The 15894-nt window shown below is 34.1% G+C and overlaps 1 protein-coding gene across 10 annotated transcripts in view; it reads right to left on the reverse strand.

Moving 5' to 3' along the window:
* The window catches only part of PPFIA2 (PTPRF interacting protein alpha 2), a 321457-nt gene that overhangs the window by 23546 nt on the left and 282017 nt on the right, over positions 1 to 15894 (reverse strand). For all 10 annotated transcript variants that reach the window (XM_054080066.1, XM_054080025.1, XM_054080047.1 and 7 more), the window contains one exon: positions 11977 to 12070. In XM_054080066.1, the coding sequence (XP_053936041.1) occupies positions 11977 to 12070 (94 nt within the window). The remainder of the gene's footprint in view (positions 1 to 11976; positions 12071 to 15894) is intronic.

Below are 15894 nucleotides of genomic sequence, written 5' to 3' on the forward strand. Positions count from 1 at the left end.
GGCAAGATATGAAAACAAGCTGATAATGAAGTATTGACATTAATTAGGCATTAATATAAATTCTATTATTTTGCAGATAAGGCATTAAACCAGTTGGTACCACTAGAATGAATTCCACATTAAAGCAGTATTTTTTAAGATAACATTCTTACTGTTCAAGAATAAAATCCTCTTCCCAGAGGATTATGGGAGTAAATGCAATGTGCTGTCTAACATATATCTTTACCCTGAGTCTGGTTTTGCAAAGTCAGGAAATTTCATTACCATCAGCTGTTTAGAATTCATCCAAAATTTGATAGATGTTTGCATTTGTCTGTTTTAGAGAGAATGCTTCATAAAGTGGGCTGTCTTCTCTCTTTTATCAAAGACAGAAAAGAAAAATTGCATCCTGTCAAGTTGTGTTGTGGAGCTGTACAGCAGAGAAGGGGGGACTGCCTCCCTAGCACTGATTCCTGATGTTTAATTCTCCCCCAAATTACTTGCTAAGTATACTGTTACATTGGGCAATTTTCTTTAACGTGTTCCTTCCAAGCCCATACAAACCTACCAAGCTGAGAGCACAAACATCTCATAGCATGGAGCCTTATGAATGCTGCATTATCCCTCTGGACAGCAGAGACAGGTGGGAGCAAAACCAAGGGGAAAAAGTGAGAGCTAAAGTATGTTATTCTCCTGCAAATTTTCTATTTCATATACACCCTTCCCTTGCACCAAGAAAATTCTAACTCTGTATCAGCAACTCTCTTTGTATAAAACTCAATGAACTCTACTAAAAATAAGAAAAATCTTTAAATAGATTTTGTGTAGGAAGTTAACAACATCTTGATTTAAAGCGTGTCATTCAGTGACATTCAATTTTCTTTATGGGATGAGGCTCCCCTCCATGAACAAACAAGAAATAACAGCTTAGGATTTCTGATACACTTAATGCAAACGCTCTGTGTCAGTCTAGACACCGTCTTGATGGAACTTGAACAATGTTTCAACACACATCTTCATATTTCTGCAAATAATAGCATTTACTCCGATAGCTCTAGTAGGGTTCACATGAAAAAGCCTCAGGGATATTATATGGTGTGTATTATAATGTCTCTTAGTTAAAATATAATTATAAATGTAATATGAATTGAAAAGGAGGCATGGTGAAGTCAAAAGCCAAATAATGTTAGTAAAACACAAATAGAATCTATTTAAAAGTTTTGGCTAACGGACGATTTAGGTCCTATGAAATATCCTTTACTCAAAGACATTTTCTCAAAAAGATAACAGACAAAAGCATTTATCTAGTAAAGACTCTGATTATTATTATAATTATAATTACTGACACTATCACAATTATTATTATCACAAACACTATAATGTTTAGTTTAAAAAACAATAATATATATGACTGGTTTCTAGAAGCAAAATAGACAGAAAAGATAGACAAATACGCTACATTCCTCTGTGTAATCCTATGATTTCAAGTTAAGATTAAACACATCTGCCTCTGGAAAGCAAATGTACTCATATTCAAAGACTGCAAAATTCGGGAGAGAGGATTTCTAATGAATTAAGCTGGATTTGGATTTTATCTTTTCTGCTGTCATTTGCTAAATATTTAAGTAAGGTTAGAATCCTGTAGCTAAGGTCATTGTACGACAAAATGATGCTGATTTAATTTAATCTGAAAGGATCTGTCTGACCTAAAGATTGCACTAATTAAAAACTGGGCCAGATGTTTCAACTTTGGCACTTAAGTGACCTGGCTTTCAAATAACTTTAAATCTTCATTCTTTCTCCTTTTTCAATATTTGCTATAATAGACTGAGAACAATGGGCAAAATTAAATTTTTATTTTTTATAAAAAATTTTGTATCCAAGGATTTTTTGGAAAAAATGACTGAAATATGGAAATCAAGACGCAAATAATGAATAAAATCTTTTTAATTCATAAGCCAAGGAAGTATAGCTTCAAATTTAACAGCATCTCAGATAACACAGATTAGCAAAGCTGATTTAACAATGCTAATTTTTTTATAAATAGGTGTACATTTTAAGTGTATGCAAACTGAAGGGCAGCATTCCTTTTGCCTGAAGACATATATTAAGCTAAGTGAAGCATGTTCAGGAATGCTTTATACAGATCCCAACAAACAGAGATGCAGAGAGCTGCTACTAAAATAAGCAACGAAACGCTGTGAATGAACAGACTTCCAGAATTCAGCTTTGCAATCTTGTATGTACTGTACTACATTAGAGACGCCTGGATTTCCTAGGTTAATTAAGTGTTATCAAATCTATTTTTATAAAGCCATCTCTTAATCACATATTCTAAATTAATGTGGTAACCCCTATTCTCACGAGGGCTCAAATAGGGAAAAAGAAACCGTGTACTCTGGATTACTGAAGTGTTTATGAGTTTGAGTCCTCTGTGACTTAATTTAGCAGAATTTATGCCTTAATAGTATTTGATAACCTAGGTCTTCGCTCTTACAATTTTTCTACTGACTTAAAACTTGCAAACGCCTTTGTGATTCTGGACTTTAGACCTCCCAAAATGTGTTTATCTAAGAAAATTGACTGAAGTTATCTCCAAGAAATTAATCCATTCTGTTAAGTCCTGCCGAATCAAGTCCTCATCTAAATTTGTGTATACTCTCGAGTTATACCATTATTTTGAATATTTTGAAAGTTTTCGTTTGGGTCAATTTTCTGCATTGATTTGTTAGAGTTCACAGAAAAAAAAAAAAGAAATTAGAATAAAACATTGAAAATAAACATGGTGCTGAAAATGAATATGTTCAGCAGCCATGGTGTTTTAACTTACCCAGATATGCTTTTCATGAGGTGAAGAGAGATGAATGGAAAAAAAAAAAAAGGCACATAAATGTTAATGAACATGTAGTAGTCCATAAAGGAAAAAAAAAAGATAGATAAAATAATATCACCATTATAACTACAGATTTTTTTCTAACTGATCTTTGAATGCTTTAAAGAAATTAAATGTTCTTGTGAAGTAGAGCTGTGTCTTTCAAAGTGGGATTTTCATTAAACTAATATTGGTTATTTATCAGGTAACATTCCGCACAGCACACCTTCCATCTAAAATACATATTTGTGCCAAAGATCTGTAAACACAGTGAATATGGAATAGATTTTCAAATCAAAGATTTTGCTTAGATTTGCATAATTTCATAATGAATTTTGTGTATTACCAAAAATCCCAACAATCCCAAACCTGTGTAAATTACCATAGAAACACGGTATTGAGTGGACTACAAATCAAGATTTACTTTTCTATGTGCATTTTACTAATATTGTAGCAAAATTTTTCTTAGGAATCATACACAACCTCGAGTTGGGGTTTTGAGGTGCTATTTTTTTTCTTTTAATATTCAGATTTCATGCACATAAGTGAATAACGTTTGTAATGGTTATTCATGCCTTGCAGTAATTTAATTTGATCAGTCATACTAATACTAGATTAGTATCAATACTGGTACGAGTGATTTGCCCTCTAGGTAACCTATTCTTGCCCATATAATTGGTAACAGTATCTGTAGGAGAAAGCAAGATGCCACCATTGATAATAAACTATCATCAGCATCCTTTAATTGCCATCATAAAAGGAAAATTATATGCCTGAATGAAAGTCACATAGCTCCAAAAATTATATTCCTATGAACAAATGATTTACCAGGATATAAAAATGCTTGGCAGCTATAGTTGTAGAAAACTTTGGGGTGAAAAGTGTACGCTTGGACCAATTAAAAAGAGGTTGCAGACATTTCAGTGAGTTCAGGAGGAGGGTTGGTTTCAAAATCTTAAATTTTGTTTTCATGTGTGTGAGATCAGCAGAACAGCTGAGAGAGAAGAAAGTGCGATACAGAAAAGTAGGTAGAAACAAATGACAAATTTATACACATGAAAAAGGAAAATTAGGGAAAGGAAGGTCAACAAAAGCATGCGATATAAATAAAGGATTAGCGAATTATTAAACAATTATCAAAACTGGTGGAAGCATCATTAGGATTGAATATTTATTTGTGGTTTTGGGGCCAAAATCTCTACCTTGCTTATTTTCTACTTAGCTAACAGTACAAGACTGACTTGAATACTTTTGCCAGAAAAACTTTTAATTTTGGACTTTCCAGAGTCTATTGAACCAGAACTCCAACTTCTAACATCTTCCTCGGAGTATTCTTCTGGGTATGGGTAAACAGAAATAAACAGGGCATTTAATTGGAATGCAAATAATTTTCTGGTGGCTTTAATGAGTTTTTTGGCAGTTTGCAGTCACGTGGGCATAACATATAGGACCTGAAGGCCATTCCAGTCTCGCTCATTACAGAAAGAGAATATCAAGGGACTGTCCTTCTCTTCCTTGGTGTCTTATCATCAGAATAAGAAAATATAGCTGAAAATAATGCATCTTTAAATTCTAGCTTTCACCTTTTCATAAGACAACCATTTTATCACCATTTTACTGAAGGAACACATCACTTTCCCTTAGTAATATATTAAACTAAAAGATATAAAGATTTTTTTTCCCCTCTGCTGTTTTTTAGCCATTCTTCTCCAAAACTGTAATTCTACAACTAATCTGACAGGGTATTTGCATCTGCTGGAGATCAACTTTTAGAGAGCAGTTGCATACCTGAGGGTAGATGCTTATATTTATCCAGAAATCCCAAATTGCAATAGACAGATCTATAAGTGTAGATAAGGTAGGGACTAGGGCTTTATTCTGTTTTTCGTTTGATTAAAAACTTGCAAGTCATTGATACAAACATCCATTAGCTTTTCTGAGGAAAGGAATATTAAATTTGGCAAAGGATAAAGATATTATTTCAAAAATACAAGATTTTTAAACCTTATGTAAGTTCGATATAGAATAGAATTTGTTATATCAAGTTTTTTCATCCTCCAAATACTCTAAAGTTTAATAGTCCTCTGCAAGAAAGGAAAAAACATATATGCTTATATTTGTAATGTTAAAATGTATTGGTAATACTATAAAGTATCTAATATAATAGAAAGATACATTTTTAACATTGCAAAAAAATTTGACTGACTAATGATTTGAAAGGGTCTTGCAGTAAGTGTTAAAAATATTTGCTAAAGAAATTGTATTTAAAAAGAAAATTTTTCTTTATATATGTCTCAGGGAGTAGGTATCAACCCAGCCAAGAGAAAACCAGAGTGGACACAGCAGACAATCCTAAACTGCATATCAGAACACTGAATCCCTCTACTTTCTCCAGTAGAATGAGGAACCAGAAAATAATATCTACTGAACACAGAACTGTTTGCTAGAAAGGGAGGAAGAAGTAAAGATCAGTCTGAAAGCTATTAAAAACATCAGGTAGTTTCTTATAGATGAGGTAGGAAGGCAAGAAATTAAATGCAAAACTTGAGTTTTCCTAAACATTCAGAAAATAAAGGACTGAGGAAAAAAATTGCATCATATTCTTAAGAGATACCGTAAAAAAAAAAAAAAATCATGTACATTTTGGATATAATGGTATTTAATATATATTAATTATACAGGAACATTAAATGGATGGTACAAAAAAAGCCTTAATTAACCCAATTGGATTCATTTTTTCAAAATGTGTGCAATTAAGAAAATCATTAGAAACAGCTATTTGTATACTGCAGAGGACAGAGGCTATTTTTAGTCACAAATACACTATGTCAAATTCTAATTGCAGTTGCACACATAAAACCTAATTAACGAGGCACCTTGTGGATTCTATAGCAACTAAAATGTAACTACGGCATTTCAAACTCTTATTCCTTAAAAAGTTCCACGTAGATATTTTTCCAAGTAGCCTGTTGACAGGGATTTAAACTTAGATTCACCCATCAAAAATGGAAGTACCAGTGTTCCGTTTTCTTTTACTGATTTTATTTCAATGTGGAGTACCAAAAGATGAAGCCTATTTTTTCTGACTTCTATCATCACCTAATTTTTGAAGAATATATACAAATGAAGTGAATTATTATTAGGAATTCATCAGATTAATCCAGGAACTATCAACATTTATGATTTTTTTTTCTAGATATAGAGTCAATTGATACAACATGCTCTTCTGTTCATGTGGAAGTTATAGCTGTTTAACAGGCACATCACCGCAGTCAGCTGAGACAACAACATTGCAATTCTCTCTGCAAGGTTAATGATAAGGCTGTAAATACTAAGACTTTCTCTTTACACCATAATTTTACATATGAGAATTACTTAGGTCTTGATTTTACAAGTCTTTATTCATGTATGTAAGTATATGTACATGACCTGGAATATCAAGATTCTCTGCAATCCACTTGATGGCAGGATACTCTATTTGGCAAAGAGAAACCTATACCCATGGAGTAAATCCCACCAGAAAACGTTCAAAGGAAAGGGCCATTTAATTTGATTTTCCTTGGGAAATATAACCCTTGCATTTTAAGCTTGCTTTCAAAATGTGAAATTAATAGATTTTTGTCCCAAGATAAATGAAGCAAAATTGAAGAAAAAAAATGAAGCTAAATCTGTGCTCTTGACTCATCCTGACAGTGCCAGATGACTAGGAATGACAGCAGTATGACACAGTGCAGTCATTTCATCTGCTATAATGTAAGTAATGAATGTTATTCGAAAGCTCATACTAATAAACTGGGGAAATTATCAGCGTGATACAGGTTAGCTGACTTGCATGTATATTTATTTCATGGAGATAATTTGCATTTGGGATTGCTGAGGAAGCAATGGCATAGGCCAGTCTCAAACTATACTATCAGCACACATAAGGTCAAATCCACCTCTGTGTGGCAATCTAGGACTACACAGCACTTAAAGTCTCCCAAACGTCCCCTTATGCTGACGCCTTGCACGGGAAAAAAAACACATCCTGGGAAATGTCAGTGATTATGACCAACTGTTACATACTTTTATGCAACATAGAAGATGTATGTCTTGTCTGTCTTCAGCATGCTGCTTCTTCAGCAGATACTTACTTGCTGCAACATTGCATATCGTTGTACATAAAATCAAACATTACATTTGAAATGAATATATATTACTGGCATTCAGAGCTATACTGCACTTTGAAAGACAAAGCAAGGCTCTTTAGAGCTGTATTTGTCACCAGTGAGGTTTTTGGGTAAGGATGAGCAAAGCGTAGACAAGGAGAATTGGTGTTAACCAGGACACTTACAGCAAAAAGGTAAGAAAACATGGCTCTGTTTGTTGATAATATTTCACATTTGACTGAGTTAACTGCTCAAGATATTTATAAAGAGTTCATCATACAGTATTTTACTGAAAAGGACAGTAAAACATTTATAGAGCTTCTTTTAAGTGCTTTAATTTGCTACCTGAGATAAGGTCAGTGGGGATATCAGTTTACAGGTGGGATACAGTTTATTTGATTTTACACACAGTGTAATCTACTTTTTTTCCTAAGGTATCAGCTATCTTCTGGGATACATGCTGATCAACTTCTGCTGTCCCAGTGGACACTATGTCTGTATCCAAACCTTCCATGAACCTTTATGAGTTGCAAGAGAAACTGAGCTAACTTGAAACTTCCTACGCTGGGTCCCAGCTTGGGATGCCATTACAACCCTGAGTGAATGCCAAAGCCAAGTTATTGTGCACCATCATATTATTTGGAGCAAAAGCAACCACGAAGGAGAGTCTTATGAACAGCTGGGATAGTGTATACACAGTCACTGAGAAAAGGTATATGCAAAATTCAGAATCAGATATTAGGTAACCAGTTTTCTGAGGGAGACTTATGACTCACTACAAAAAAAAAGTACTAAGAGAAAAGCTTCATGCCTGATTTCAGTGATAGGTGCCTCCTGGAAAGCATTTATTGATCAAATAAAACCTACGATTTAAATAAGTGCAAATTATTTGAACCATTGGGGACCCAAATTAATGTAATGGTGACATAGAGAGTATCAGTGACATTAATGCTTAGTGGCATAGAGGATATCAGTGCCATTACTGCTTTTGGTCCTAAACTTGAGTTTTCTTGAAGACGTTATGGATTAGGCAAACAGGCTCTGAGAGTCAGAGAAATGGCAGAAGAAATTATATAGAAAAATATTAACAGCTTTAGTATAGAAGTGAAGTGGAATATAAAGTCTAGTTCCAATAATAAAAAAGCAGTGCATCATTCTTCATCACAACATCACTTGTCTTAACCAAATAATGGAATAACACTCTGAACATTCTGAATACCACTGACATTAATTATTTGTTTTCTAGGACTGCATACTCAGTTTACAAATAGTAAGATTTAAAAAGTTTTTATATTAACTAGAGCTGTCATATACTTAACATCTGAAAGTAAACATCTGTGGATGATTCAGTCAACTGAAGTTTATCTTTTCAGATGATTTTAGGAACGTGTTTGGTCTAATTAACAAATTCTACACAGCCCCCTTAATTTCTCTTTCACGCCTTAGAAGAAAGATTTGTTCCCAATAAATCTACTGTAATAACCAAATGTTATTGATAGAGACTCTTGTTTGAGATTTATAAATGTCTGGTGTATCATTGAGACAAACTGTAAATTACATTTTAATGATGCCTAAGTAGTCAATTGAAACTTAAAGAAATTTTACATCTAAATAGCATATTCTAAATAAGAAGCAGGAAAACTTTGAAATTTCAGTTAATGACACTATAATTACCAGAGAGAGAATTGGACTACAGAATTATCGTATCTTCTCAGGAAACTTTTCAGAGTGAAATGTATTATTCAGTAATCTATTCTATGCATGTAAATTGTGCTAAAATAGTATAACACGCTGCAATGTGTTTGTAATTCCATGAGGACAGAGCAGGCTCAACACAACGTGTTTGCTGTTCAGGGAGCAGGTGGCCAGAACACCTGCTGGACCATTAGTCCCTACTGGCTCCAGCAGCTAACAATTCAAACATTGTGCTTCTTCATGCCTGGGCTAGGGGCATCCTTGCTGAATTACTGATGAAGTTGAATCCATTAAAAATTGTGAAATTAGAATTTTAGCTTTTTTAGGTATTTTTCAATTAAGAGATTAATTCAACCAAAAAACAAATACCGTGGATAATATTTTAACAGGGATTTTTCCTTTTATAACTTCGATCCATTTTTGATGTACTAACTCAAACCCAATTGCAGGTTCTGGTGAGTTTAATGAGTACTGTGAGAATGTGTTGATCACAGTGATGAATCAGACCTCTGTTTTCGTGCCAAGGAGACAATCCTTGCTTTCCTGCAAGAACTACCATTGAACTGAATGAGCTAAGCTGTTAACAGGGCTGAAAGCCATTTCACTTGATTATCTGTGTGAGAGAGACAGAAGTTCAGCATGTGGTATTATTCCTGCTTTATAGAAAAAGGAATTGGCTCTGGGATCACTGTTTTGAGATTATTTTCTTTTAAGGAAGTGAGAAAGCCCACATATGTAATACAAAGGAGTGCTTCCCTGCTCTGTCCTGTCCTCTAACTATCCCTCTAGCGAGCTTGGCTCTTCTGGCATTTTATGTCCTAATCTAAACCAGACATAGAAATCTTCACAAGGTGAAGTACTCTCTCTCTGGGCTTGCCGTCTCTGCAGGATTTGTAGGGGAGTTTTGTTCAGCAGTAAAAAAGGAATAAAACGCTTGGGCTTAAAACTTACGGCTATTTCATGAGACAGCAAATGATTCTCAGACAAATCTTTTTACCTCTTATAGAGACCTTACGCACATTACTGTCGTCCTTGATGTTACACACACCGTAGCATTCTCATTTGCACTACCCAGAACAGCAATCCTGCAGCTATTGTATGTATTGAAAAGCTCGACTTCCAGAGGGAGTTATGTGTTGTTAAGAGGTGGCAAAACCGAATCTGACCTACCGAGAAAAAGTTTTCATTTAAATGACTTTCTGGAGTGTTTCAATTGAATACTTTCCAAGGTAAGACATGCTAATACCTGACTATTTTTTACAAGGAACTGTTAATCTTATTATAACCTACTGATAGCTTGGCACCTACTGACTTTCATATATATGAGATTCTACTGAAGTATCAAAATGTTACATCTTTCCCATATTACAGTTCCTCTAGAACTGTATAGTATACGTATATAAACAAGCAATGTATGTTAACCTTTCTCTGATATTAACTGAGGAACCTTAAAAGTGGTTGTAAGGATTCCAAAGCGAGAAGCTATGAAGAGAAAGAAGTCTAAAAGAACAGGAAAAAAAAAATCTTCATAGTATAGATATAGAACATATACTTCGGATAAATAATATACAGTTCAGACTAGGTGAATAGGCACAGCCACAAAGGAAAGGAAAGATTCCTTTTCTTCCACCAGAGAACATTTTGATTATATGTAATCCATAAAGAACCAAGGACAGACAGACACAGGAGAAAAAAGGAAAGATTGAAAAGCAGAAAGCATGGAAAAGCCTAACTGCGTGAGATTAGACAGAAGCCTAATAACAAATTACCTCTACATCCACCATTTCCAGACTAAAAATTTGGTGGCCGCTGTCATACATGAAACAGTCATGTAATGTATGCAGTAGAATGTATCAAATCTTATGTTATCTCATCCCGTTTAAGAACTGATATATGAAGAAGTGAACAAAAGTGAATGCATTTGTCCCTTAAGAGTGATTTCAATACTGTGATACCTTCAGTCCTCAGATCTGGAATATAAATAGGGATTTCAAAAACCAGGCTGCTGAAAATTCAATTATATGCTTTATCAATGGTAATGATGTTTTCAAAGATGTTTTCTAGATTTAGTAAAAAAAAATATAAATATACTCTTTAGCAATTTAGGAATACATAGCTGTAAAGAGCGAGAAAAATGTATAGATAAGAAATGCAGGAACAAGACTCATTAGCTGCAATATTCCTGTGAATGTAATTGCGAGTTTCTTAATTGAATTTAAAATGTTTCTTCTCGCTCAGCTAGCACAATTACCCCTCAATCTTTAATCACCAAATTGAGGCTGATTTAAATGGAACAATTACATTTGTACACTACATGCATGTGTAAATTTAAATTCATATTTCATCAGGAGCTTGATATGAAAGTAGTGCTTAAAAATTATTCTACGTATAAATTCAAAGAGAAGTTGAAACATTATCTGTGATTCTTCAGAGCAGAATTGTAAATTCTCTTGAAACTTTGCAAAGGAGCATTAAAACACTGAAGAAAACCTGAAAATCTTTCAAAATTTAATAAGAAGGCTTTCAGATTCCAAATAATAGCACTAAAGCTAATGATTATGGATGAAAAATAAACCTGTTTGCTTACACAATGAATTTGCAGAGTCATTTTTAACTACTATATTTTTTCTCTGACAGCTTCTAATTACACTGGAACTGTTATGCTGCCAAGAGGTTTCTTTTGTGTTTGTAGCTTTATTTTAATAGTTCTCCTTAGCTCCTGGCAGCTGCTATGAGTCACTGTGGTGGTTTTACAAGGAGGTGCACCAAAGACAGCATTAAATGATTATATAAATTATATGAACAAACAGCTAGATAGCCGTGTGCTGACAGGCAAAAAGAATGCAAAGGTTTATGGGGAGCCTTTAACTTTTATAGACAGAACTAATCATGTGTTCAATAGATAATGCAAAACATCTTCTCTTTCGCTTCTGAAAAATCTACATAGTGGGTCATTAAATGCCTGCCTATTTTTTAAGCATTCCACAAAAGGCAAATGGCGTGGAATTAATGACAATGTGAAATAGAAAATGTCTTTCTCATAAAGCTATGCTTTTTCACAAATGAAACACAATTGTACAACTGACAGACTCTAAATATTTTACTCTATATTTTATACGCAGCCTTAAAAACTTTTACACTGGGAAAACAAAATAAGTGGTAAACTGCTATAGCAGACAGTCTTGCTTCTCATTATATGTCCATGTCTGCATAAAACCAACACAAGAACTGACATTCGAATCAAGTTTGAGCCAATAAGAGTCACATGAAAAAGGTACTCACTTTTTCTTTAGTCTTCTGTCCTTTTCTGCTTGGGTTCCAAGTTTTCCCAATCCCAGAGATTCCTGAGCTGCTGCCTCTGTTTCCATGTAACCTCCTGGAAAACAAAATGAAAGAAATTAAGCCAAACCAACCCCATTGTATTTTCCCATAGCTTTTTCCCAGTTGTTCTTTTCCTTAACTTGTCAGTCCTCCTCCTACCTTACACCATCATCTATGTTCGTTTTCTTAAGTAAACTCTAACAAATGTTTACTGCATGGGAAAGAGTAGGAGAGGGGAGAATTGATTCCTACTCCCTTGTTTAGCAGAATTGTATAAGAAGAGCACCCTGATCTCCTTTTCCTGTTTTTCTCTTTGCCTCCTGAAGTTCAGTTTCACAGTCCTAAGCAATACTTTTCCCATTTTTTAATCTCAGTTGGGAAACGTACAAACAAAAATGCCATCTCAGGAACTACCTCATTAGTGTTACAACACTAAGTGATGTATAAAGTCTTCTTTTTGCTCTCATAGTGTTTGATGTCTTTATCCCTGCAAACTCCCAAGCCTGAGCTGACAGAAGGAATCTTTCAGAGAAGTAAAAAGCCTCCTAGGCCTCTCTGAAGGTGATGCATAGACACCTAATTCCTGTCAAAGTCAGGGGAATTTGAGTAACTTGCACAAGGTGGCAAGGAAAGCTTGCAGTAAGCCAAGACTCCTGGACCAAAATAAAATCGTACTACAAACTAAGGACACGACTGGTATTGTGCGACCCATGTTGATCATACAATATGTCAGCTAACATGACTTTCTTAGTGCAGAAGTGGAAAGATTATCTGAATTTTTTATCTCTGCCTGGATTCAAGGAAGAAGGGATCTGCTCATAGAGCTGTCCGTACAGTTTCCTGGCTCTGGCTCCACACTGCCGTCTCATTTGCACGTGTATGTATGTAAGCAGAAGGGCTGCAGCACTTCTTTAGTTTTTTTCTTGTGCTGCTATTCAGGCGTGTAACAGGCACAAGAAGGAAGACAACAGTACAGTAGATGGTGGTGCTTGACTCCTTATTTCTCAGCTAAAGGCTAGTGAACAGTAGTAGACACCGGCATAATTAAGAGAGCACAGTATAAATTAAAATATTTCTGTGCTGCTTCATTAATTTTAACCATAAGACAATGTGTAAATGTTAAATAATTAAATAGCATCACAGTCTTTCATAAGTCACATTCACCTCAATCAAGTGAGAACAAAACCTACTGCTGTATCATGTTTATTAACATTAACTTAGAAGAGCCTGCTTTTAAGCTACCCTTTCAAAGCGGGTGTAGTTTTAACACTCATGCTTGTCTAGACAGAATTTTTCTTTATCAAAGAAGGCACTACGTTTCATAATTAGAAAGATGAGGAAACACATGGATGGAAGAAACATGAATGTATACTTTGCTTTACTTCATCCACCTTTCAAAGTTTTAAAGAATATCTCATTAAATGTTTCTTGCTGAGTCTTATTTGTTTTAGGGACTAGAATATTTAAAATGTAATATGGCAAAAATATGTAAGCGTCTAGTGTGGTATTTCCCAAGTTTGAGAAGACTGGATAAGTTTAAAATAAAACTAAATAAATAAATAAATAAAAGGCTTTCATAATCCCTGTAATATTCCTTTTCCCCTTCTCCAATAATTAATAGAAATCTTGAAGAATCTAGAAATCTTGAGTCTTGATTCTAAGAAAGATCTCCTAAGGCATGAATTTGCCTTCAAACAATAATGCAAATGGTTTAACAAAGATGCTAAAAGTAGCAAATCAAGAAATATAATAATTCTAATGAGTTCAGCAGTTGAAAACTAATCATTCCAGAGTTTTGCAGGGAAGGGAGAGCACGGAAATCCCTTGGGTGATAGCTTTGCTCTGCTGAAGTTAGTGATAAAACTTGGAGGTTCCAATATTTTATCTTAAATATAAGTATATATTACATGTGATTTTAGAGATATTATAGAAATAGTTACAGAAGTATTATGTGTAATTACAATGCATAATACCACTGGGATCCCCAAAAATCCTCTACATTGAGAAGAACTTTAAAGTGCTCTTTTAATTGTGGTTGTGTGCATGTGTATGTAAGAATACACTTTTCTCTGAGTCTCAAAATTTCATTTATTACCTCTTCAGTATTTGTTATGCTATGGAAGAAATGGCATTTTCCATATTCAAAAATATAAGAGGTTTGTAACTATATCAAATGAGAAAGTTTAACTTAAAGAAATAAATGAGATCCTTTTATTGATTTTGCATTCTAAATTTAGGTTATCATAGAAATATACTGCAGTGCAGTGATGACAGGAGTTACTATCTAGATTTCTGTGATATAGTATCTTGCTATAAATAGAACTATTAATTATATATCTACAGCCATAATATACCCATCATGGAATTGATTCAAGTATACTGCCGTGATTGCTGCTTTAAATTCTGTTATGTCTTTAGAGTCCTGACATTGAATAGACACTGCAACTCACTGTGTTTGTTCTTTTGGTATCTTAAAAATGAAGATGAGAAAACCTACACTGTAATTCAGCTGCTAATGTCATTTCAATTCCTAAAAAAAATTTGCTCCTATTTTTTTGTCAGTTAACAGTGCTACTGTTAATTTTACAGATTCTTGTAAATCTAGTTTACTTAATTAAAATGTTCATTTTACTGAAATCTCTGCTGTTGAGCTAAAGGGTGGAAGCCACAAAAATTTCATTTAATTGCATATCTTCACTAATATCTTCCTGCAATTCCATGAGCTAGTGGTGGGAATTACAAATAGGCCATATCCAATTACACATATGCCTTATTAATCATGTTGGTTATTATTAAGAAATTAATCTATTGCCAGATTACATTGCTCCTGAGACCATCTATAAACTCGTTACTTTAGTTTTGTTCCACATTGAACTGCAGGGAAGACCAACACAGTTATTACATCTTTGTCCTCTATGTTCCTAAGGTGCTGTGATATTTTAGATTATTATGCATGATCCATCTGTATCCATAAAATTGGTTTTATGGAATGTAAATGTGAATTAATAACATAGTGTAAAGTTATAAAATTCTACATCAGTGCAGATGGAGACACGCAGGTATATTTGAGAGACTCGTTTAATAGATTCTGAAATGCATTACACTGTGAAAAAAGATTGAATAAACCAGTTTCTTCTTCCCATGGTAAAAAAAAAAAAAGGAATTTAAACTGCAATCAGAAAGTAGTTATTGCTTCTCAAGAACTAAATGTTTCCACAGGCAGAGAGGAGAAAAGTTGGAGTACGAATGCAGAATGCTCAGTTATTTGATTTTACTCAGATACTTCGACCTTAATATAACCTTGTTTTTCTCTGTGTGATTTCAGTGTTAGGTTTGTTAGTTGTGATTAGGACATATTTTAATATGAATGTAATTTTTAAATTTCAGACATACATATTGCTTAAGCATTTACAGTTACTGCAGGCTCTTAAAATTCTTTTACAAGTGTTATGCGGTCATCATGGCAGTAAAAATTTAGTACCTCAAAAATTCATACTATGTGACATCTATGCTAATCTCAATACAGCTAAGATGGTCTAGCAGTTATAGACTAGATGTATTTGCCCATCTGGGCATGCAGACTATGAGCCTTCGCTGAAGGTTGTCACTTCATCTTTGATCACTTATATTGCCTCTCATACCACATAGTTACACCCCTTATCGTGGTTTGTCACTATTTTCTCACCTCCTCTTTATTTTGATTGAGAATAAACGGTTAGTACTTTAACCCTAATTCAAGAGATTATTGGAAGCAATCAGTTTAGTGAAGAGGATAACTCTAGTAATTTGTACCAGAAGTCTCCTTTAATTTCTGTTACAGTCATAGCAAACTCCTGACAAATATTGCTAATAAATAATAGCAGTGAAGTTCAACAGGAA

Source organism: Cuculus canorus, chromosome 1, assembly GCF_017976375.1.
Source record: "Cuculus canorus isolate bCucCan1 chromosome 1, bCucCan1.pri, whole genome shotgun sequence".
Lineage (NCBI taxonomy): Eukaryota > Metazoa > Chordata > Aves > Cuculiformes > Cuculidae > Cuculus > Cuculus canorus.